At 40.3% G+C, this 23,345-nt stretch overlaps 1 protein-coding gene across 1 annotated transcript in view; it reads right to left on the bottom strand.

Moving 5' to 3' along the window:
* Positions 1-21,146, bottom strand: part of Ift43 (intraflagellar transport 43) — an 84,880-nt gene extending 63,734 nt beyond the window's left edge. Inside the window, exons 1-2 of the mRNA XM_004837152.4 lie at positions 21,039-21,146; positions 18,212-18,304 (exon numbers count right to left, since the gene is read on the bottom strand). Coding sequence (XP_004837209.1) covers positions 18,212-18,304; positions 21,039-21,092 — 147 coding nt within the window. The 5' untranslated portion in view covers positions 21,093-21,146. The remainder of the gene's footprint in view (positions 1-18,211; positions 18,305-21,038) is intronic.
* Positions 21,147-23,345: the final 2,199 nt, after the last annotated feature.

Raw genomic sequence — 23,345 nt, 5'->3', positions numbered from 1 at the left:
CTAGGCACATCATAGTCAAACTGCTGAAAACCAAAGATAGGAAATCTTCAAAGCAGCCAGAAGAAAAGAAAAAGACTTACATTTAGGACAACAATCATCAGATACAATGAAAGGGCACAGGATAAAGGAATGGCATTCTTCAAGGTTCTGAAAGAAAAAATTTTCAATCTGGAATTCTATATCCAAGAAATACCCTTCAAAAATGAGGATGAACTTCTTGGCTTTTTGGCTAAGATCAAGTACAAAAATGAGGATGAAAGGAAAAGATTTTCAGATAAACTATATAGAAAGTTATCCTTGGTAAACACATACTATGCAAAATGCTAAGGGAAATTCTTCAGGCTAAAGAAAATGATACATGATGGAAACTTGGAACAACAACAGAAATGGCAAAATTTCTCTATTTAAAGTGAAATGGCAAGTTGTATTGTGGTATATAAAAAGTGGGTGGTTTTAAAATATATGACATTAACAGCACAAAAGATGGGAGGGGACAAATGGACTCATATACCTGCAAGGTTCTCGCATTTTATGTCAAGTAATACAATATTAACTCTAAGTAACCAGTGATAAGTTAAGGATTCATATTCTAATCCCTATAGTAATCACTATAAAATTATATAAAAAGGTATACCCTAAAAACCAATGGAGGAATTACAATGGAATATGAAAACAATCACCTAAATGCAGTGACATAATTCTCTATTACATTGGGTAAAAATATGGGACCAGAAATGTTTCAGTCTATCACTGATGACATTCCTTGATTAACACCCTTTTCCTATATTCAAAAAATATTTTACTATTCTTGTCAATAATTACTGGCATGCACATAATGTGAGGAAATCTAGCCTAGCTAATGAGTTCAATGAGCCTTTCTATTGACAATCCTATGGCTCCTAAGTAGATTAGATATTCTCCACTCACGGCATACTCTCTCCTCTTAAATCCTGGCTTTCCCCCATGGTCTTCATTTCTCTTGCAGCTCTTTCAAGTAGAAACTGCTCATTCTTTAAAACTCCAGAAATCAGGGTCCCAAGACAACACTCCTGCCTTACTCTCTCCAATTCCTCTAGACTGTCACTCTTCTAAATTATTACAGAACATTTCTCTGAGGTTCAGCTACACCAATCCTCTTCCACGTCCTTCTCTCTACCAATTGACTGAGCACATACTGAACAAGACTTTGGGCACTTGGTTCTCTCTCCACAACTAGTCTCATCATTTCAAGCAAAGTCAATGTTTACATGAGTGATTCATCACATGTTTAGAAATGGTCTTTTTTTTTTTGTACCAGGGATCGAACTTGGAACCTTGTGCTTGAGAGGCAGGGGGTGGCACCACTGAGCTAAATTCCCAGCATGATTCATCACGTTTAACCTCACAGGTTCCGGTGGTTTCAGTGACCCTTTAAACACCAATGACTATGCTACTTTTTCAAATCCTGGTTATAACTTGGGACTGCTTCATCTCTGAAATAGCTATCACAAGCTATAACATCACTGACAAAGTTTCTTTTTAAAAATAAATGTATTACAGTATAAAAGAAGAGTTGATCTTTTTAAAGTTAGTCCTAATATGAGTGGTATTTGAATACCAAAGACTGCACAAAACAGTCTGGGAATGCCTGAAGTTTGGAACACTGCCTTGGTTCATGCCACATTATCTCTGATGACTGCTCCAACTGCCTCCTGCGGATCTCCCTGCCATCAAGCTCTCCCATTCTACACTATTCAACACAGCTGCCAGCATTATCTTCCTAGGAAACAAAGTCAATAATGTCATTCACTGCTTTAAAATTTTTGTGGGCTCCCTACAACACACAAAACAAAATTTGATTTGTTGATTCTTGGTACTATTCCCCAACTTTTCCACCTGAAATGGAAGGTCTGTGCTCCAAATTTTCTAAGTTATTCCCCATGACATAAAAACACCAGACCCTTGTTGCTATGGCTTGTGTTTAGATGTTCCCCCAAACTCTCATGCTTTTTCAGAATTGACTGAATCCAGAATGTGCAATGCTGGGATGAAGGGTGTGTGATTACTAAACCAGTACACTGATTGGTTTGGCACCACGCTAATACCGGTAGTCTGGATAAAAGGGGCAGAAAAGCACTATTAAGGCTCCCGTGTTGCTTTTCCTACCTTGTGGCTACCAGAACTGTTCTCCTCTGTGAAGCCCCTCTGCCATGCCACCTTGCTTTGGAGCTAGCTGACTATGAACTGAAACCTCTACAAACTGTGAGCTACATAAACTCTTTCCCTTTTAACTTTGGGTGTTGGGTGTTTTGTCTCAACAACAAGAGAAAAGTAATTAAGACACCAGTACTTGATATCATTTCCTTTCCTATCACCTTAGCTTACTCCCAAGGTCTAGTACATTATGCCTCATCCTCCTGTCTTTACATTTCCCCTGGAATCTCCCCAAACCTGGATCAAGCCAACCATATGCCTTCCCTGTGTCAGTACTCAGGACTGCTGAGGGATGCTAGTTTAAGTATTTTTTTAATTTTTTTAAGAAAAATGTTTATTACTAAATGTGTGCAGTTGTTTACATTCCTGGTGTGGAGTTGGTACATGCACATAACATATCTTAATTCCTCTTTTCATCCCCTTTCCTTCCCCTTCTGCCCCTCTGCATCTCGATTCCCTTGCCAACTGAGAAAGATCTATCTCTCTGCTTCCTATATTCTGTCTTTTATTTTGCTTCTTATTTATAACTTCAACTTCTCATATAAGAGAAACTATGTGATATTTAAGCTTATGTGTCTGATTTATTTCACTTAACATTACAGTCTCACACATCAATTTTCCTACAAATGACTCGTTAATCTTTCTTTACAGCAGAGTTGTACTCCATTGTGTGTAAACACCACATTTTCATTACCCATTTATTTGTTGGTCAGTCAGATAGGCTGCTTCCAAGATTTAGTTTTTATGAATTGTGCTACTATAAACATGAATATGCATATATCACTGTAATATGATGTCTTTAACTCTTTCAGGGAGATACTTAGAAGGCAAATAGATGGGTCAAATGCAATTCATAGTTTTAGTTTTTTGAAGACTCTCCATAATGATTTTCCTAGTAGCTGTACTAGTTTACCTTCCCACCAACAATGTAGAGGGGTTCCTTTTTTTATTATTTGATTTCTTGACAATGGCCACTCTTTCTGGTTTAAGATGGAATCTCAGTATTGTTTTTTTAGTTCTTTATATATTCTAGATATTAGTCCTCTGTCTGAAGAACAGCTGGAAAATTTTTTTCCCATTCTGTAGGTTGTCTTTTCAGTTTGTTGGTTGTTTCTTTTGCTGTACAGAAGCTTTTTAATTTGATATGATCCCAAAATTTGATTTGTTGATTCTTGGTACTATTTCCTGTGCAACCAGGGTTCAGTTCAAGAAGTCCTTGCTTATGCATATGTCTTCAGGAGTTTTATCTATTTTATCTTCCATCAGGTTGAGTGTTCTATTTTTAATATTTAGTTCTTTGATCTGTTTTGAGTTTAACACATAGGGACATGAGTCTAAATTCTATCTTCTGCATATAAGTAGCCAGTTTTCCCAACACCATTTGTTTGTTAAAGAGGCTATCTTTCCTCCAAAGTGTTTTTGTCTTCTTTGTCAAAGATCAAATAGTTGAATGTGCTTGAGGTTGTTTCTACTTCCTCTATTCTGTTCAATCAATCCACATGTCCACTTTTGCGCCAGTACCATAGTTTTTATCACTGTAGCCTTGTAATGTAACTTTAAGACTGTCATGCCTTCCACTTTGCTCTGTTAACCAGGATTGCTTTCGGTATGGTGGGTCTCTTCTAGTTCCATATGAATTTTAGGATTATTTTCTCTAGTTCTATGAAGAATGCTGTTGCTCTTTTAATTGAGATTACATTAAATCTGTATATCAATTTTGGAAGTGTGGCTACTTTGACTATATTTGTTCTGCCTATCCATGAACAGGATATCTTTCCATTTTCTGGTATTCTTTTCAATGTTCTTTTTCAGACTACTATAGTTTTCATTGTAGAGGTTTTTTACTTTATTAGGTTAATTTCTAAGAATATAATTTTTCTTGATGCTATTGTGAATGGTATTTTTTCCTAATTTCTTTTTCAGTGGGCTCATTATTACTGTACAAGTACCCTGATTTTTGTATGATTTTGTATCCTGCTACACTGCTGAATTTGGTTATTAATTCTAAGAGTCCTTTAGTGGATTTTCTTGGGCCCTCTATATAGAGAATCACGTCAACTGCAATAATGATAATTTGACTTCTTCTTTCCTATACATATCCCTTTTATTTCTTTTTCTTGCCTAATTGCTCTTACTTATGTGTCAAGTACTATGTTCAACAGGAGTGGAGATAGTAGGCACTTTTGTTTTGTTCCTCATTTTACAGGAGAAGCTTTCAGTTTTCCCCCCTTTAATATGCTGGGAGTAGGTTTGTCATAAATGGTTTTTATAAGGTCCCCCATACCTATTTTTTCAATGCTTTTATCATGAAAGGATGTTGAATTTTGTCAAAGGTTTTTTCTGCATTAAGATGATCATGTGATTTTTTATCCTTTCTTTATGATATATGCACTTATTGATTTTGTGTATATTGAGCCATCTGTGCATCCCTGGGATGAAGCCTACTTGGTCATGATGTATGATCTTATTATTCACTGCATTGCTTGCCAGTATCTTGTTGAGGATTTTTGCATCTATATTCATTAAAGAGATTAGTCTACAATTCTCTTTTTTGGTTAGATCCTTGTCTGACTTTGGAATTAGGGTAATGGTAGCTCCAGGAATGACTTTGGGAGTACTCCTTCCTTTTCAATGTCATTAAAAAGGTTGAGGAGCATTGATCTTAGAACTTCCCTTAAGTTTTTGTAGAATTCAGCAGTGAGTCCATCCAGACCTGGTCTTTTCTTAGTTGGTAGGGTTTTTTATTACTGTTTCAATTACACTGCCCGTTATTGGGTTATTCAGGGCTTTTAAATCTTCCTGGCTCAGTTTTGGTAATTCATATATATCTAGGAATCTAACCATATCTTCTGAATTCTTCCACTTACTGGCATACAGGTTTACAGAGTAGTTGTTAATAATTTTTTTTTCCAGCAAGTGCCTGTTGTTATTTCATCTTTATCATTTCAAACTGCACTGACTTGGGTTTTTTCTTTCCTTTTTTGGTTAGATTGGTCAAGGCACTGTATCAGTCAGTGCTTACCAGGGAAACAGAATTAATATAAGATATACAAATACATAAGAATTTACAAGACTGGCTTACAATGGCTGCCCACAGAGTTAGGTGTGGAGGAATGCAAAAGGTCTGTGCACTGGGGATCCAAAGGATCCAGCTGAAGGCCTGGAGCTCACTGTAGTGTCCTGTGTGAGTCCATAACAGCAGGGTGAAGGATCTGTGATGGAAGGCTGAAGGGTCTGCACTGGAGGCTGAAGAGTCTGTTCTAGAAGGCTAAGCAGTCTGCGCTAGAAACCAGGAGATGACATCCAGGGTGAAGGCGAAGACTGGAACTTCTCCAAAGAAATAGAAGCAGTCCTTGCTTCTTTACTTCTTTTTTATATCATTCTGGTAACAAACCTCCCTAGGATAGGTCTTCCACACCCAGAACTATGCTAAGCCAATTTAGGTGGGTGTTTCTTACTCAAGTTGACACAATCTATTAACTATTACAGGCATTTTCTATTTTTTTTATTCTTCTGAAAAACCACCTCTTTAATACACTGATTCTTTGTACACATTTTTTTGGTCTCAATTTAATCTGATTTTTGTAATTTTCTTCCTTATACTAGCTTTGGGTTCCAATTATTCTTGTTTTCCTAGGACCTTGAGGTGCACTGGTAGGATTTACTGGGGCTTGCTGTATTTTTGTGATGTGAGCATTCACAGGTTTAAACTACCCTCTTAGGACTACTTTGTGTCCCATAAATTGTTATGTGGCATTATTGTTTAGTTCTAGACAGTGTCTTATTTCTTCCTTAATTTCTTCTATAATCCACTGTTTACTTAAGACAGTATTATTTAGTTTCCACATATTTGCATAATTTGTATTTTTTGTTTGTTGTTGATTTCTAGTTTTATTGCACTATGATCTGATAATATGCATAGTATAATTTCAATTCTTTTACATTTACTTACGCTTGCTTGATTAATATCTGGTCTATTTTCGAGAAAAATCCCATCTGCTACTGTGAAGAATATGTTTTGTTCAACTCTTGATAATTTTTGTTCAGTTTTTGTCCAGTTAATCTGTTTGAGTTAGTGGGTACTGAGCAGTTAGTGGGGTATTATAATTGTTTATGTTTATCTGGTCTTTTATGTCCACTAGTACTTATGCGGTTGGCTATGCTGTTGTCTGGTGCAGATGTTAATAACTGTTATCTCTTCCTGTTCCCATAACCAATATGTAGTGACCTTCTTTGCCACTTTGGATCAGTTTTGGCTTGAAGTCAACTTTGAATATAGAACAGCTATACCTGCTTTTGGGGGGAGGGGCACTTCCCGTTGAATAGAATATTGTTTTCTATCTTTTCATTTTTGGACTGAGTTTCTTTTTTGGGTTAAAGATGTTGCTGATTCCCTATCTTTCCCTTCTACTTAATTGGTCATCCTACCTGGTGTATTCATTCTATTAGACCTTTTGTCATTTTGGGCTTCACTGTCTCTTTCTAGGATATCCTTGAGAATTTTTTGAAGTGTTGGTTTGGTGGTCATGAATCTCTTTTGGTGGTCTTTATCATGGAAATACCTTATTTCTCTATCAATTTTGAAAGATAGTTTTGCAGGATATATCAGCCTGGGTTGGAAGTTGTGTTTTCTTTTAGGGCTTGAAACTTCATTCCAAGCTCTTCTGGCCCTTGTGTTGAGAATTCTGCTGTAATTCTACTGGGTTTACTTTTATAAGTGATTTGTCACTTTTCTCTAGCCACTTTTTAAGATTCTGTCCTCGTGTTGGATTTCCAGGATTTTGACTATGATCTGTCATGATTCTTTTCTGATCATGGCTATTTGGGGTTCTATATGCCTCACTTATCTGTATGTTAAATTCTTTTGCATTATTCAGAAAGTTTTCTACTATTATTTCAGTAAGCAAGTTTATTTAATGCCATTTCGTCATAGCTGTCTTCTGATATTTCACTAATTCCACTTAATCTTAGTATTCTTTGAATCAGCTGAGAGCTATTGGACCCATTTTTCCATTTCACTTGTTTTTTGTTTTTTTCTTAGTACCAGGGATCAAATTCAGGACCTTGCACTTGCCAACCAGTTCTCTTGTTTTTAAGCTATCAATCGGTCACTGACAATAGCCCTGTCTCCTCCCCACATTGGTCACTTCTTTTGTTTTATTTTGTTTTTTGAGATTGGATCTTGCTATGTAGTTCAGGCTGGCCTTGGACTATGTAGCCTAGGCAGGCTTTGAATTTGTGGTGATCCTCCTGCCTCAGCCTCCCAAGTGCTGGGATTACAGGTGTGCACCACCACTCCCGCTACTCATTGGTCACTTTTGTTGCCTATTCTTTTGATAGTTTTCTTGAATTTCTATTTGGAGCTTTTCTGTGGACTCATTCTTTTCTATACTGGTTGTTCATGCTTTGCATTGCTTTGTTTAGCTCCTATAGCTTTTTATTAGTGTCTTCTGTAGAGTGGCTGATCATTTTGCTTTTGTGGCCCATTATGTGTTTGCTTATATCTTTTGTTAGCTTGCTGAGTGCCTTCTTGATCTGTTTTTGTTCTCTCTTCTGATATCATGTAGAGTAATACAGCTGTGTGGCTTTTGGTTTCCTTCCCATCAATGCCCCACGGATTGGCTTTGGGGCAGGTGGGGTTTTTGGAGGCATTTTGGAGGCTTCTCTTCTCATGTTTCTATTGTTTGTTTGTTGAGGCTTGTGGAATGATTATAGTCGAAAGCTTTGTTATTAGTATAAAGACCTCTTTAGTTAATGCCTACTTTTTAGTGATGTCTCCTGGGGATGGCTAACTACTGGCCTTTGCCTCTGTCCCAGGAACCAACTACCTTTATTTACTAGGGATGGGAGGCTGCAACACATTTGCCCCAGTACCCAGTTCTCCAGGAATGGGCCACTATGTAGTTAATGACCCCAAGGCAATCCAGATATTGGCATCCCAAGACCAATAATAGCAAACAACTATTAGCAACTAACTAGCAACTCTGGCTATAGTAATAAAATCAGCAACAAGTATAGCACCAAAAGCAAACTGAATATTGACAAATTCTAAGGACCAATAATGTACCATCTTTAACCACAGAAAAGAGATCTATAATTATAGTATGAATACTAAGACAAATATCGACCTACTTTTGACCTATAATATCTAGTAAATAAAACTTTACCTCTACTAACAGTAGAATAGTATTCAACAGTGATAGCATAAAGCTAACTAACTATCTAGAGAATGATGAAGCTTAGTAGTTATGCTAGTCAAAGTTGAGGGGATGAGGAACCAGAGAATGAAAAAAAAATTTTTTTAAGTAATTAATGGGCTATGAAAAAGAGTAAAGAAAATAAGATGGGGGTCCTATGGAGGAGTAAAAAGGATGTTAAAAGTGTTAGAAAACAGTTGCAGAAATAAACAAACAAGAAAAAGGAGTAAAAAGATAAACAGAGCAAAATACAGGAAATAAAAGTAAGAAGGAAGAGAAAAAGCTGCAAGTGGAAAAGAGAAAAGAAATTAAAAAGATGAAAACAAGAGAGAAAAATACAACACACATCCAGTGCGGGGCTGATTCCTGTTGGGGGGTGGGTATCATGTGTCTGGCACAAGCCTGCTTGCTCACATCATGTTATAGTTTAAACAGGAAATGTCCCCCAAATGCTCATGTATCAATAACTTGATCCCCAATTCAGCAATGTTCAGAGGTGGGCCTAGAGAGGTTTCTAGATCATGAGGGCGTTAATCTTATGGTTTAATAATAGCAGAATGGGCTACTAGGAAGGGGGCCTAGTAGGAGGAAGTAGGTCACAGGAAGGTGTGCCTCTGAAGGACATACATATCACCAGCTTCACCCACCTTTTCTAGACCCCCCCGCTTTGTTTTTGTGGCTACCAGGGGTAAGCAGCCTACCTCCACTGTGATGTTCCTGCCTTGGAGCCAGCAGACCATGAACTGAAACTTCTGAAACCATAAGTCAGAATAAACCTTTTCTCTTTTAAACTGCATATATCAGATATTTTGTCCCAGCAATGGAAAAGTAACTAACACATTAGAGAGAACTGCATGACTGTCCCAACTAAGGCTCACTCATGGAAATGGAGGATCTGCCTTTTCACAGCTGGGTCCTACCTTAGGACAGCCTTTTCCCACTGCCACTGTTGCCTTTTTGCCTTTCTTTCTCATTAGCAAATTCCTACTCCTTCATTTCCACCCAACCCAAGAGTCATTTCCTTTGTAAAGTCTTTCCTAACTCCCAGGCAAGGTTAGTAGTTCCATCTACATTCCCATTTCTGATACATTTCAGTATTCTAATTCTTTGACTATATATGTGGTTCCTCAATTAGAATATGAAGTGACCTTGATCATTTTTATATTGGGAAATGTTAAATATGTTAGAAAAGTGAATGAATGAATGAATAAAATTCTACTTATAAATACACACACACACACACACACACGCACACACACACACACATATATAGTGGATGAACAAAAAAGAGTACTGAGTTCTCCATTATCATTAAGAGAAAAAGAAAGAGATACAGGAAAAAGAGAACAGGGTCTGGGAGGCTAAGGGAGGAGGATTCCAAATTCAAGCCCATCTTGGAAACTGAGTGACTTTGTTAGACCATTTCTCAAAACTTTAAAGGAGTGGGGTTGGCTGAGGATATACCTCAGTGCAAAGACCCTTGCCTGGGTTCAATCTTTTGTTTTTTTGGTACTGGGGATTGAACTCAGGACCTTGCGCTTGCCAGGCAGGCACTATGCCACTGAGCTATATCCCCAGCCCATGGGTTCAATCCCTAGTACTGAGATAGCAGGTGGATATAGGGGATGAAGAAAGAAAACCAAACTAAAGTTCAATAAGAGGGAAAATGAGAGGCAGCAAGGCCTTTCACATTTTGTGAGGAATGTACACGTCATAAACTATTTACTGGATTCTTTCAATAAGTATTCACTAAGAACCCATCCAGTGTGCGGTTCTATGCCAAGCACACCAAATTCCAATACTACATTAGGACTGAAATCCATGAGCATATACCTCAGAGGTCTTCTTCACCAGGAAACACAGAGAAAAGTGTAATGGCAGAGAGGCTGGTTTCAAATGCAAAGTCACTGATGACCACAAGTAGAGTCAGCTGCTCCCATAACAAATTCTACTTGTCATGCTCCCTCCCTCGCCTCTAGAATGTGACTTATACTTATCCCTTTGCTTCGAATATTCTTTCCCTATTCCTCTCTTGGTTACTTATTCTTTAAGCCTCAAAGTGCAAACATGGTTTCTCCCTAGGATACCTTTCTGGAATGTGTGGGAGTAAAAGAGGCATACTGTGAGTATTCCTTTATTTCTCTACCCAGCACTTACTTCTCTGTAGACCCCTAGATCAAGGTTCCAGAAGGCAAAGAACATGTCTGATTTATTACTGAATTGTTACCTTTCCAAACATAATGCTAGGAACATAGAAAGCTCTTAATCAATTCATAAGTGAATGGATGAATGTCACCTTTTATCTAAGGTCACTGAGCTCACCAAAGTCACTCCTCATTTTCTACTCGTATGTCCCCAGCCCAACAAAAGGATATGTCAGCAAGTAAGGATTATTCCCTGGAAAGTCTACCAATCTATTCAGAGGTTTGGGTTTTGAAGATGGAAATATACTGGCAAAAACTGGCTGATGGCATAGGCAGATATACTGACAGAGAAGACAAATAAAACAGGTCTCACGTGGCACAAAGAATTCTCAGTGAAGGGATTCTGCATCCAAATGCTTCTTTGTCTCAAAGGCCAGTTAGTTCTATGAAGTATGAATGTATCCTGAACAGAATTGCAAATGTAGGATAAATTGATAAGATTCTAATTCTCCTGTGACACAGATAATGACAATAATAACTGGCATGTGTTGGACACTATTCTTAGAGTTTATACCTTCTCTCATTTAATCCTCTAACAACTCTATAAGTACTACTATTATTCCAATCAATAATGAAGCTCAGAGTGGTTAAGAAACTTGCCAGGAGATACACCTTCTAGTTGGCAGGCTGGGGATTAAAGAGAGGACAATAATCCTTTTCTACTTTTCAGGGTGTGCAGATAATGAAACAATAGCTGCCTTACTGGCATTCTCAGCTAAGCTCTCAATGCTCATTTCTCATTTAACACTTGCCACAGGTGAAGAAGGGAATCTTAAAGTGCTCCGTGAGCACAGCTTTCACCCTGGGACAGGGAGAAGCCCAGCACAAACGTGCACTGTCCTCGGGCAATCACAGAGCCTGTGCCAGAGCCACAGCCAGCACTGGAGATCCCTGAGATGCTAACTTAGAACTGCAGGCTCCATCTGACACCACATTCCCTCCCACACAGCGGCTGCCCCAGGGATGGGTCAGAGATGTACATCTGCCCACCCTGAGGGAGAGTTCCAAAGTGAAGCATGCAAAGCACGACATAAATATGAAGTGTGGAAAACACATTCCTTATGAAAAGCTCCATATCAAATTATCTGCATCCCTCTTCGGCCACATTATCAGAAGCATCATTCAATCGGGCTGATTGGAGAGGGGCTACAAAAAAGGCTGAAAAATGTGACCAATCAAGAGAGTTACTTTTGTGAGAAAGAAGAAAAATGTCACCAAAAAGGGTCAGCAGATAACCCTATAGGGCTGAAAATAACTGCCCGGCTGCCAGACCAGTCAGGGAACAGGCGGAGGGTGAGAGACGTAATGCAAAGTGCCAAGGGAGCTCCAGCTAAGTGAGGCTGCTGGGGGATGAGGAAATTGGCCTAATTTGGGAACATGAGTCCAGCAGCATTTCTCAGATTCTTGGGAGAGAATCTGGCTAACTTTCAGCTCTGCGTCCTCGGAGGAACACCGAGGGCACGGGAGAGAGAAGGAACAGCTGCGACTCCAGCACTGCTCTCAACAACTGGATGAGTAAGGGCGATCAAGTGGGAACTCACTCCCATTGCAAAAGATTCCAAGAGAATAACCCCCAAAGTCTCTCCACTTTCTCCAAAACCTCTTCGCCATGGGGAGGTTTGTGTGTCCACCTGTCCAGCAGGTAGGAGGTGTCAGGTGCTGATTAGGCACCTGGCCAGAGTCGGATTAGCTGAGTGACTCTAGCCAAGTTACCCAACCTCTCCAACTCCCAATATCCTCCCAGGTAAAATGAGATGGCAATTGTACCTACTTCATGAGCTATCATGAAGCTTAACTAGGATGTTTTATGAGATGGAGAGGCAGCAATTGTTCCAATGCAGGATGGTTATTATCAATAAAAAGACAATCTACAAAATAAAAGCTAAGCCAAAAAGAGGTCTAAACCAAGCAAGAAATGCTGCTCCAAAGGACAAGACAGCTGTGGAGAGGTTTTTGTCAAAAATTACTTTTGGGGCCAGGGATTTAGCTCAGTGGTTCCGGAGCCTGCCTCGAAAGCGCAAGGTCCAGAGTTCGATCCCCAGTACCAAAAAAAAAAAATTACTTTTGCCCATACTCAGTGTAATGTCACTTTATAGCAGAAAAGTGGATCTTTTCTTGAAGGAGCTAAGTAAGAGCACTTGAATCAACATTTGAATCAACAGAATCTCTTGTTCGGGCAGAGAAATTCCGTTTAATTCTCAGAGCTTCTCTCCCCAGAGAAAGTTTTATATCACAGACATGTACAAAATTATCTTTCAGAAAACTCCTCAATAACTTGAATTAGTGCAAGGGAAAAAAGAAATAAAGCAAGGAGAGCTCACATGGGCAATTCACTCACCTATCCTGGAACCCAGGGCAGAAGGTATTTTCACCAAACTCCAGGCAACTTTACTTTTAAAAACTGCAGAGAAATGTTGGTATTTTTTAAGCTGCTAAAAAGAATTATTTCCTTTCTTATCCAATTATATTAAAAAATTTTTTAAATTAAAAAAACCCTTTGTGTAAGTTCTATTTTTTAAAAAAGGTTATGTAGGGGCTGGGGATTTATTTAACTCAGTGGTTCCACCGCCTGCCTCAAAAGCCTAAGGACCCAAGTTCGATCCCTGGCACCAAAAAAAAAAAAAAAGGTTATATCAGTTTTGAACTGCTACTCAACAGGCATTCCTCCCTCACTGAGAAACCTGGGCATTATAGAATAGCAATGTGGGTAGTTAAAAATTCCCCTAAAACTTAGTGATGGGTATAAGACCTAATTCTGACCCACTTAGAAATTCCCTCAAAAGTTAGGGTAGTCCCAGTTCTGACCAATGAAATAAAACGTGATGTCTACTTAGTGATGTCTCTAGCTGTTTTCCTGACATAAAGCAGAACATTTCACTGGCATGTACCTTAAACTCTAAAACTGTTCCTTCTCCTTCCTAGAATGCAGATCTGATTCACACAATCATCAGCCATCTTTCAACCATAAGAACAAAAGTTACAAGCTCCACATGGCAGAGCAGGAAACTGGGAGGCTAAGGTGACACAAGACACCCTCCGTTAACTACATCCACTCCACTCTGTCCTCCACTGGACTCCTTGCCGTATGAAAAAGAAAACAGAAAAAGTCCTGTTTAAGCACTGGAATTGAATTTCTGTTGCATGTAACCAAATTCAATAGGAACAGATATAGATACCTGAAATTGATCCACCCTAAAAGAGTAGGAATCTTAGATTCAAGTAGAGTAGTAGTCAGGCAGATCAACAGTGTAAATCTGACCAGGTGCACTAATGTAAGCAGTGGTGAGCTGGGAAGAGCTGTGGTATGTAACCAAGCACCATCAGCAGCCTGCCATTCCCACTATGCCAGAACTTGTGATTTTCAAGAGAAGCCCCAAATCTGGATTTCTGCATGAAATTTACCAAGTTATGAACATTAGTCAATTTTTTAAAAGTTTTAACTTTGTAAAAATCAAACAAGATAATCGCTTCTCAGCCTTTTGGCTAAGATCAAGTGTAAAAATCAAACAAGATAACTGTAGGCTAACTGCAACCTGAAGCTCACCAGCTTGCAACTTAGTAGAGAGGATTAATGCAGAATAAAACAAAACAAACCAAACAAAAAAACTCAAATTCTAGAGAGATAGTAATGGTTAGCAACCACTGGGTTGTCAGACTGTGTTACGGGCTTTACATATCTTATCTCATTTTTCTTTCTAGCCCCCCTATGAAATTTATAATATCATTACTCCTATTTTGCCAACGAGGAAACTAAGGCTTAGAGAGATTAAGTAACTTTTGCTCAGAGTCAGAGGGCTAATTTGTGGCACAGCCAGGATTTGAGCCCTGGCCTGTGGTTTCCAGTACACTCTTTGTAAGTTATGTCCACGGCAACCAGAAAGCATAAAAACTCAGCTCTGGATCACTGCTGGCTAAACTGTGGATAAATGAGTAGCAACCATTGAGGAAGCTTCTAAATAAGTTCTTAAAGAGAACTAATTGGCTCACAACCTCTTTCTGTACTGCCCTTTAATAAGAACAGCAAAGCGCTGCCCAAATATTCATTCACTACTATACTGAATGAATGCTTGTCTAATGCTCTTCAGTTTATTAAAGTGCTTTTAAATGCATACCTCACTTAATCCCCACATGAGCCTAGTGGTATTGTTATCACCATTTGACAGATAATGATTCAAGAGGTTAGTGGAGTTGTTTAAGACCCAAGCAATTAGCAGAGCCCAGTCTCAAGCCCTGGTCTCCTGAAGCCAAGTCTGCATTCTCTCTCTTTCCTTCATCAGGGGTCCAAGCTCCACCAGTCCACTTTGAAACAACTGTTTATTTGAAACTAATTCTTACTTAATGCTAAAGGAACTCTATTCTGTCTGACAGCTCTGAGGTACCAACATTTATGTTTTCATGGGTATCTTCATCAAGTGTAAAGTCAGTGAGAGGACAAAAATAAATATAATCAAGTAATACACTCAAAATTGGAATGTAAATGGGCATACACACAAGTCTTGGGCTCTAATTTTAGAAAGAAACAGCCAAAAAGTCCCACGCAGCCCAGTGAGCATCTGGCCCCGTGGGAGGCTGTCTTCACTGCTTTAAACCCCAATTAACCCAGGAAAAAAAGGCAGACATCCTGGAATCCTGGGGGATTTTGTTTTCAGAGGCACCAGCTGCATGAGAAACAGAATGACTTTGCATCATGCTCTTCCAGAAAAATGCTGAGGCCCAGAGTAAAAAACAACAAAAAAAATCAAAACAAAAAACAAAACCAAAAACAAGTTTATTTTCTCTGGAAAAATAGGTAGGTCTTCCTTCAAGGTGGAAACCTGAAAGGTTCTTCCCATTCTGTGCCTAGGAAATTACATTTTCACTTCCCTGACCCTCACCTGGGAGCCAGGGAGGGAGATGGTAGGTGAACAGTGCCCTTGATCTTGACAGCAGAGCTGATTTGGCATGAGGGCCACCTAAGGCTTCAAGGGCTGATCATGTCATTCCTGGACATCTTGGCCCATTAGAGTCTCACCTAACTACCATTACAGGTTCTTACAACCTTGTTTGCAATTAAGTAGGCTTTTAATTAGTCTTCCTGGTTGCCCAGGACCACAAAAGTGGAAGTTCCATTATGGCAAAGTGAATTTTGTTCACTGCAATGCACCAACACTCTAAATTGTTGCCTGGGACACAATGAGTTTCGAAGAATATTTGCTGAATAAATGGATGAAGGCTCTACTTTGGGGATGGGTTCTCCTAGACCTCTGTGAAATAGTGTAAAGCACCCACCAACCTAATCATTTGCTCCCTCATTTTCTCTTTAAAGGCAGATACTGCTGCAGTTCAAGTTCCCTGAGATGCAGGGTGGGATCTGCTAGATCTTCTCACCATCTTCCCACATTAGGCCACCATCCTCCATAACTATGCCTACCATGGGCACTATCTGCCCACCCACCCTGTAATACTCTTCCTCAGCTCTTGCAGTGTAATACATCACATGCCACGCACTGCATCATCTCACTGTTGGCAGTGACAATTGCACATCTGTTTCTGTGTCTGGCACTGTGACAGACCTTGCGTTCCAGAAGCTCACATCTTATGAGGGAGGCAGATGTGTGAACAATTAGGATACAATGTAAAAAGTACTATGGCAGGAGTACCATGGCCAAAGTAACACAATGACAACTTTCTGGCCCAAACTTGCCCATGTGGCAACTTAGTGTTCATAATTAATTGCTAACTTCTAAAACTTTGTTGGTTTCATCTAACATTTTAGACTGCTAGCATTTATTGAAATATCCAACTGGCCAGTACTTCTTCTGTAGTCCCCATAGTATCACCCAACTTTGGCTAAGTACTGGAAGAGGCAAGTGGCCTGCATTCCCAGTACCTCCACCTAACACACTCCCTAGCATCTTCCAGGGAATGAGGCATGGTCAGGTGCCAGTTTTGGCTGCTAGTAGAGTTGTCATTTTAAAGATTCTCCAAACCCACATTTCTACAATAAGCGAGAGAATGAAAGATAATTGACAGGGCCATACAAAGAGCTTCTGGAAATGGTGAACTTATTTCCTATGAGAGTGAAGAATATTCCTACGTATTTGAAATGTAAATGCAGTGTGTCTGTGCTGTGTACCCAGCACATTTTGCTCATGCACATGCCTGGCCTATTAAACTTCTCAGTACGGCCCCCTCATCGATTGTTAAGTGTATTATGTACCAATGAGCTACACAACCAAGAAGCCAGGTTTCCCACTGTCTGGGGACTCACTATGGAGCAGGATAGATATGTAAAAAGTCAGTTAGCATATAATGGTCTATCCTACAGCAGGTACCATAGGACTGAGAAGGAGCCCAAAGCAGAAATTAAGAGGAAAGCCAACAGAGGGGACACAGTATAACACGTGGTAGGAAAGCACTCTACCATGAGCTACCTCCCTAGTCCTTTGTATTTTTAATTTTGAGACAGGGTCTTGCTAATTGCCCAAGCTGAGTTCAAATTTGCAATCTTCCTCCTTCAGTCTCTTGAACATCTAGGATTACAGGTCCACAACTGTTGGGGACTAGGCTTATGTAATTCAGAACTCACAAATCTTGAGGTAGGTGTTATCTTGCCTCAGGAACAGGGAAGTAAGCTTGTAAGGCCACATGCCCCCTGGCTACGGGAGGAATGCTGATAACCCAGCACTCAGGAGGCAAGACAGCATTTTCTGAGGATAGTTGTCAATATACAGGCACTTGGGTGTAGAGAAAATCTGATTCCTCATTAATTTAATCCTTATTCACTTATTCTCTACAGTTGCTTTTCCATGCCCTCAGCTACCTTTTGGGGAGAACAATAAGGAATAAAAAGAAAGAGACAGAGTCAATTTTGAAGATATAAAGGGGGGATCGAGAGGAGACCTGCAGCTAGTGGACAGACTCAAATAAAACTCCTCAGTCATACTGCTTTTATTAGCTAGTGAGAAGCGCGGTGGGAGGGGAAGTACATGTTTAATAGAATGGCATGCAATGGTTCCCTGCTCAGCCTGACTCATGAAAGGCAGTTTTTCCTCTAATGGACAGGGGAAGATAAAAAGTGGCTTTGAGTAAACTGCCAAAAATAGTGCCCTACCATTAAAAAGTATTGCTCATCAAGATTAACCACCCTCTACAAAGAAGCTAGATAATTTCCAATATTTCCAGGCCACTTAGAAAAAATTTCCAGGAAAGTAAGGCCAGGAAATGATCCCTTTCCTATCTGAAACCTGCAGAAAATGCAGGTCACCATTGAGAGCAAACATCCAGTGCTGTAATGCTACCTTATGTCACCAGCATACTTCCCTGGCATTCGTTTGGCAGAAATAAAAACCCAGATTTCTACTGCATTTTGAAACTTTCTGGTTCCTTGTTTCAGCTAACATAAAAAGTTCTATCCTAAGAATATGAAGAAATGCACAGAAACCAGTCTGTCCTCAAAGAAAAAATATTCTTCTTTCATTTGTTGCTAATAGGACAAATGTCAAGGAAGGGAATTCCCAAATCAATGTAAGAGCTGGAATTGAACAGAATATGGAATACCAAATCCTTGCTTATTAAATAATCACTAACTCTTAAAGACCATTTCTTTACATTTTCTTTTTTCCTTTTAGCACTTACCTCTCCAGCCAGAGTCAATGAGGAACTCTTGCCACTGAAGTGACTGTCGGCCTGAGTAGACTCCAATTGAGCTCGGCGACCCATCTTGGCCCCCTGTAAAGACAGATGGAGGACAATGCTGACCAAATGTCATTCAAGCCACTATGTGGATATGCAAGCCACTATGAGGTAAGCAGGATTGGATTTGGGATGACATGGTAGAGAACATGATTTGAGTAACTTGGATATATTTGTACAAAATGTTCTGAACCCTTAGAGCAAAGTACCTAAAGTCAGTTCTACTTGATAGAACAGTAAGAAATTCATGGTTTTAACAGCTATCAGGATTACAAAAGCCAAATCACTTTTCTACTCAAAGAAATGCAGTTAGAAATGCTTCTAGACTGGGCAGAGACCTCATGCTCAGAGATGAGGGTGGTAAAAGATTCCTATTTCTTAAGCAGGATTTTAGGAAGGCCTAAGTTTATAGCTGAAAATAGTTATCAGACTTTTGGAAAGAATTCCTTAAATTCCATGGCAACTAACAGAGAAATAAAAATAAATTTGCTTTGATAAATACACTAATTGGATTTCATCAACAGACTAAGGGAAATTTATTACAAGAATGTTGAGACATCACTTTTGGAAATCGGAACACCTCAAAATTCTGAGCCATCAAATAAACCATTTGCAGATATCTTCCAAGGCCATCCTCAGGTGGAGGTTCTGTGTCTCAAACACTTTCCAACACATAAACAAAACTTTGAGGCATGCAAGTGGATGTTGAAATACATGTTTTTGGTTGTTTACTTTTTAAAAATAGCAACAGTAATATAAGCACATACACATCTCATTAAACATGGTTTTGTTTGATCCTCAAAATGACATGGACAAGGCCTGGGATTCACACCATTTTACAAATGAGGAAACAAGGCCTACAAAACTGATTAAGTGGCAAACATAGATCTAAGGGGAATCTTCTTCTGATTTCAAATCCTGGCTTCTTTTCACTATGCCCTGCTGAAATTTGTTTTTAAGATGTCCTTGGGCTGGGGATTTACCTCAATGGTTCTACCACCTGCCTCGAAAGCACAAGGACCCGAGTTTGATCCCCAGTACCAGACGGAAAAAAAAAAAATGTCCTAAGATGAAAGAGAGGGGCTTCCAGGGAGCTGCATAAGAACTCTCACACAGGGTTCACAGTTCTAATTGTAATGCCAACCGTTTAGGTTTCAAGGATGACAGAAACAATCTTTCTAATAACAAGCTGCTCATTTTCTTCTCAAGGCAGACAATTTCATCCTTTAACCCATGGTTGCCCTCCTGCATTTATCACAGTATCAGGGATCTGAATTCCATATACTACATAGAATGATTGCAATTCAATGATCTTGTTTACAAATGCTGCTTACAGGTGATTTCTTTAATAACTGCCAAGTATTTCAATTTTCTGAAGATCTAATATAAATCCACAGGGTAGGAAACCACTTTATCACTTGATTTTAGGTGTTTTTAAAATATAGTCTATTTAATGTCCATCTTCCCCTTCTGGGACATGAGCCACTTGTTTTAGTCACTGTAGTATCTCCACCACAGGAAGGCTCAATAAACATTTGTGAAAAGAATAAATGAACTATATCGCCAGGTACTAGAAAAGTTCTCATATCAGAAAGGCCTGGTGACCTAACATTCTCTTTAGTCAAGCAGTTTGCTTCCTTCTAGACCAGTTTGCTTCTGTCCTTCCTACCTCCCTCAGAGAGGCGCTCCTTTCTAGTACCCTGGAAGCCATCCAGTGCTCTCATGACTCTTCAAAACACTGAAGAGAATTGCCCTGTGGCCCAAGTGTTTAGTGACTGCAATTTAAACTAATTTTAGCCTGGGATTTAGCTCAGTGGTTCTGCCGCCTGCCCTGAAAGTGCAAGGACCTAAGTTCGATCCCAGCTACCAAACAAACAAACTCCACTAATTTTAAAAGTTAGAAAGGCCTGAAGGGAGTTGCGATGGCATAAGAAAAACCCTGAATTTAGATATTGGGTCAAGCTATGTTATCTACTAACTATACATCCTTGGATAAACCACAGCCTTCCAGGCAACATAAGCCGACCTCTTCTGACAACCTGGCACATGCCAGGCACTGTGTTAAATGCTTCCTATGCATTATCCCACGCAGCATCTCCATTCTTGGGATTAAAAAAATGGAGGCTCGGAGAAGTTAACTTTTTTTTTTTTTAACCTACCAACAGCTTTATACTCCATCTGACCTCAGTGCCTGAACACCTAATCATACCCCATGTAATAAATCAGAGTATTGATTTCCAACTTGTGAACATGAGTTTATGTTCATCTCTCTGCAGAGCTTAGGAAAAAGAAAGGCCGTCCCTGGCTGCCTCCCTTCCGTGCATAAAACGGAGCAGCTTTTGCAAGAACTTCTGGAAAGAGAAGTCCCAAGGGAAAACTCTAGGATGGGTGCCAAGTGCGACTCTGGCCGGGAGGCCCCTCCAGTCTCTCTCAGATCTGTCTGTCCGTTCTGCGGGAGTTCGCCTTTGGGGCTCCAGAAAAGGGAGAGAGGCCTAGAAAGTTCCCCTCATCCAAGGGGCCGGCGGAGACAGGGTCTGTTTTCTACTTTTTGAGGATTTTCAAGAAAGCAAAGAGGCGGCGGAACGCCTCGCGGCCCGCCCAGCGGGCGGGTCGGAAGTGGCCTCCTCCTCCCCATCACAGCCCGGCGCCGCTCCGCCCGCCCCGCTGCCCGGAACGCGCCAGGCTGAGGCCGTCGGGGGAGCTGGACCGGCGGGGCCGCTCCTCCCCACCCGCTGAACCCGGGCCGCAAGCCCCCCGCATCGCTCCTCACGGAGGTGGCCGAGCCCCGGCGCCGCTCCTCGCCCAGGTCCAGCACATCGTCCATCTCCGCGGCCGCCTGACGTCACTTCCTGGAAACTAAGCATCTCCGTCGCGTCCTTGACGACGACTCTGCCCTTCTAGCTCAACATTTAAAGGATCCGCCGCATTATTCCTAGAATATAATTGGAGTATCCCTCCAATTTAAAATAAATTGTTCCTAAGCCTGCTTTACTTGACTCCAGAAGAAGCCTCCAGATATGAACACTCGCTGAGGCTGTCCAGTGGGACGGTGAAAAATGTTAGTTCTTTGGAACTGCCTGCATTTGTAGCTCTGTTTTAATACATTTGTGAATACAAAGCATTAGTGTTAATAATAGTAATTATAGTTATTTCTCCCATTTTTATAGATCTTTGCAATGTTCAAAGGGCTTAATTAGTTCAAGAGAGGGGCATAATAACTTTTATGAGAACTAAGATAAATTGTATTGTTTCCATTTGACAGGTGAAATCAGAGGCAATGAATGGTTTATAGTAAACTACAGAAAATGCAATATCCATAATCTGTCTTTAAGAAATTTATTGAAAACTAAACCAAAACATCAAATACCTGAGTAGTAGTGACTTTCTTAAGTTTATTCAATATCATATTTAACCTCAACAACCCCACAGAGCAAGTAGCAATAATAGCTCTATTTAAAACTGAAGACATTGAGGTACAAAAAAGTGACTTGAAGAAAATCACCTGAATGCTAAGTGGCAGATCCAGGGGTCCTTCTGACACCAGATTTTACTGCATGTTTTGCTCTGACACTCACTGCTGGTGTCAGCCATTCTCCTAGGCCGGCAGAGGGAGATGTCCCACAAATTCCCAGCCTAATAAGGCAGCCAACTCAGTTGTCATGGACTCATTCCATATAAGATTCCCAAGTCACCACTGGCCCAGTAAACTACATAGTTCAATCATCAGTCCTCTGATGTTGACTGAGTAGGACTGAGTGTTAGCCTACCTTGTGACAGCAAGAGCACTGGCCTGGATGTTAGAAGAGTTGACTTTATATCCTAGCTCTACTAGTAACCGTGTAGCTAAGGCAAAGTGCTTCTTCTGCCTCAGTGTCCTCCCTTGTACCAAAAGTACAATCTCAGAGATTGCCTCTAAGATCCTTTACTAACTGCTTCTGAGTGTGAATATTCCATTAAGATTTTAATCTGAAGAAACATTCATTGCCAAAAATCTAAGATAGGTGAGACACAGGCTCTATTGAATCCCTTGTTCTCTTCTACCTTGGCATCAGATGAGAAAGGAGAGTTTGAGCGCTAGATTTTTCCATTTCTTGGAAGCTCACAGCTATACACCTCCACTGCTTCACAGTCACTTTCCAGAACCTCATGCTCCCATCTTCCAACTTCGTGAAAATAAAAGGTGAATGGCACTCACCCTGGGGAGACTTGCTGAGCACCTGTGTTATATGAGAGGTGTGTTTAAAAAAACCCAGATGTCAGGGCCCCATCTCCAGAGATTATGATTTGATCAAGGTGGACTCTATACCCCCAGAAGGGTAGAGCTTTAATAATTTTCCCTCCCATCTACCAAGCCTTAGCTTAAAGGCCCTGATCACAATATTTTAAATTTAATCATCCCCCAACCCGGGCACTCCCTATCCTCCTTTCCCGTTTTATTTTTCTCCATGACACATATCTATTACCATACTACATCATTTACACATTTTTGCAGGTATTGCCTCCCCCACTGCCCTACCCCTGCCTCTAAAATATAAGTGGCATGAGAGCAATGGGTTTGTTTTGTTCACTGACATATCCACAGAGCCTATAACAGTGCTTCACACTTAGAAAACATCAAAACTATTTCTCAATTTCCAGAGGCTGTGTAGTGTAGCACACAGACTCTGGCAATGGACTTCCTGGGCCAAATCCTAGTATTGACACCTAATAGCTTTGTGACCTTGGGCAAGTTACTTTTAAGGTTTCTACACCTAGCTTTCCTCTTCAGTGATGCAAATTAAAACGATGCGCCTCGAAACCAGACAGCCTGCGCTCCTGTCACCTCCACCACTCACAAGCAATGTGGTCTTAAAAACAAACAACCCAAAGACTCTCTGTGCTTCAGTTTCCTCAAATTGACGTTCCTTCACAGTGGCCTAGGAACCAGGACTCTCAGGAAGGGTTCAGGAAGGCCGGAGGGCCGGGGTGGGGGATAGATAGGGGACCTGCCCTAGTTCTCACAAAGTGATCGTCCAAGTCCTGTAGCGGGGTGGGGTCGTAAAGCTTCCCCAAGCTGCTCGTGGGAAAAGACCTAGAA

Source organism: Heterocephalus glaber, unplaced genomic scaffold (assembly GCF_053883595.1).
Source record: "Heterocephalus glaber isolate CG9 unplaced genomic scaffold, H.glaber_assembly_v1.0 deba00001608, whole genome shotgun sequence".
In the NCBI taxonomy this organism is placed as follows: Eukaryota; Metazoa; Chordata; class Mammalia; order Rodentia; family Bathyergidae; genus Heterocephalus; species Heterocephalus glaber.
Note: the sequence above shows the minus strand (reverse complement) of the source record. Positions and strands in the feature narration are given on the sequence as shown.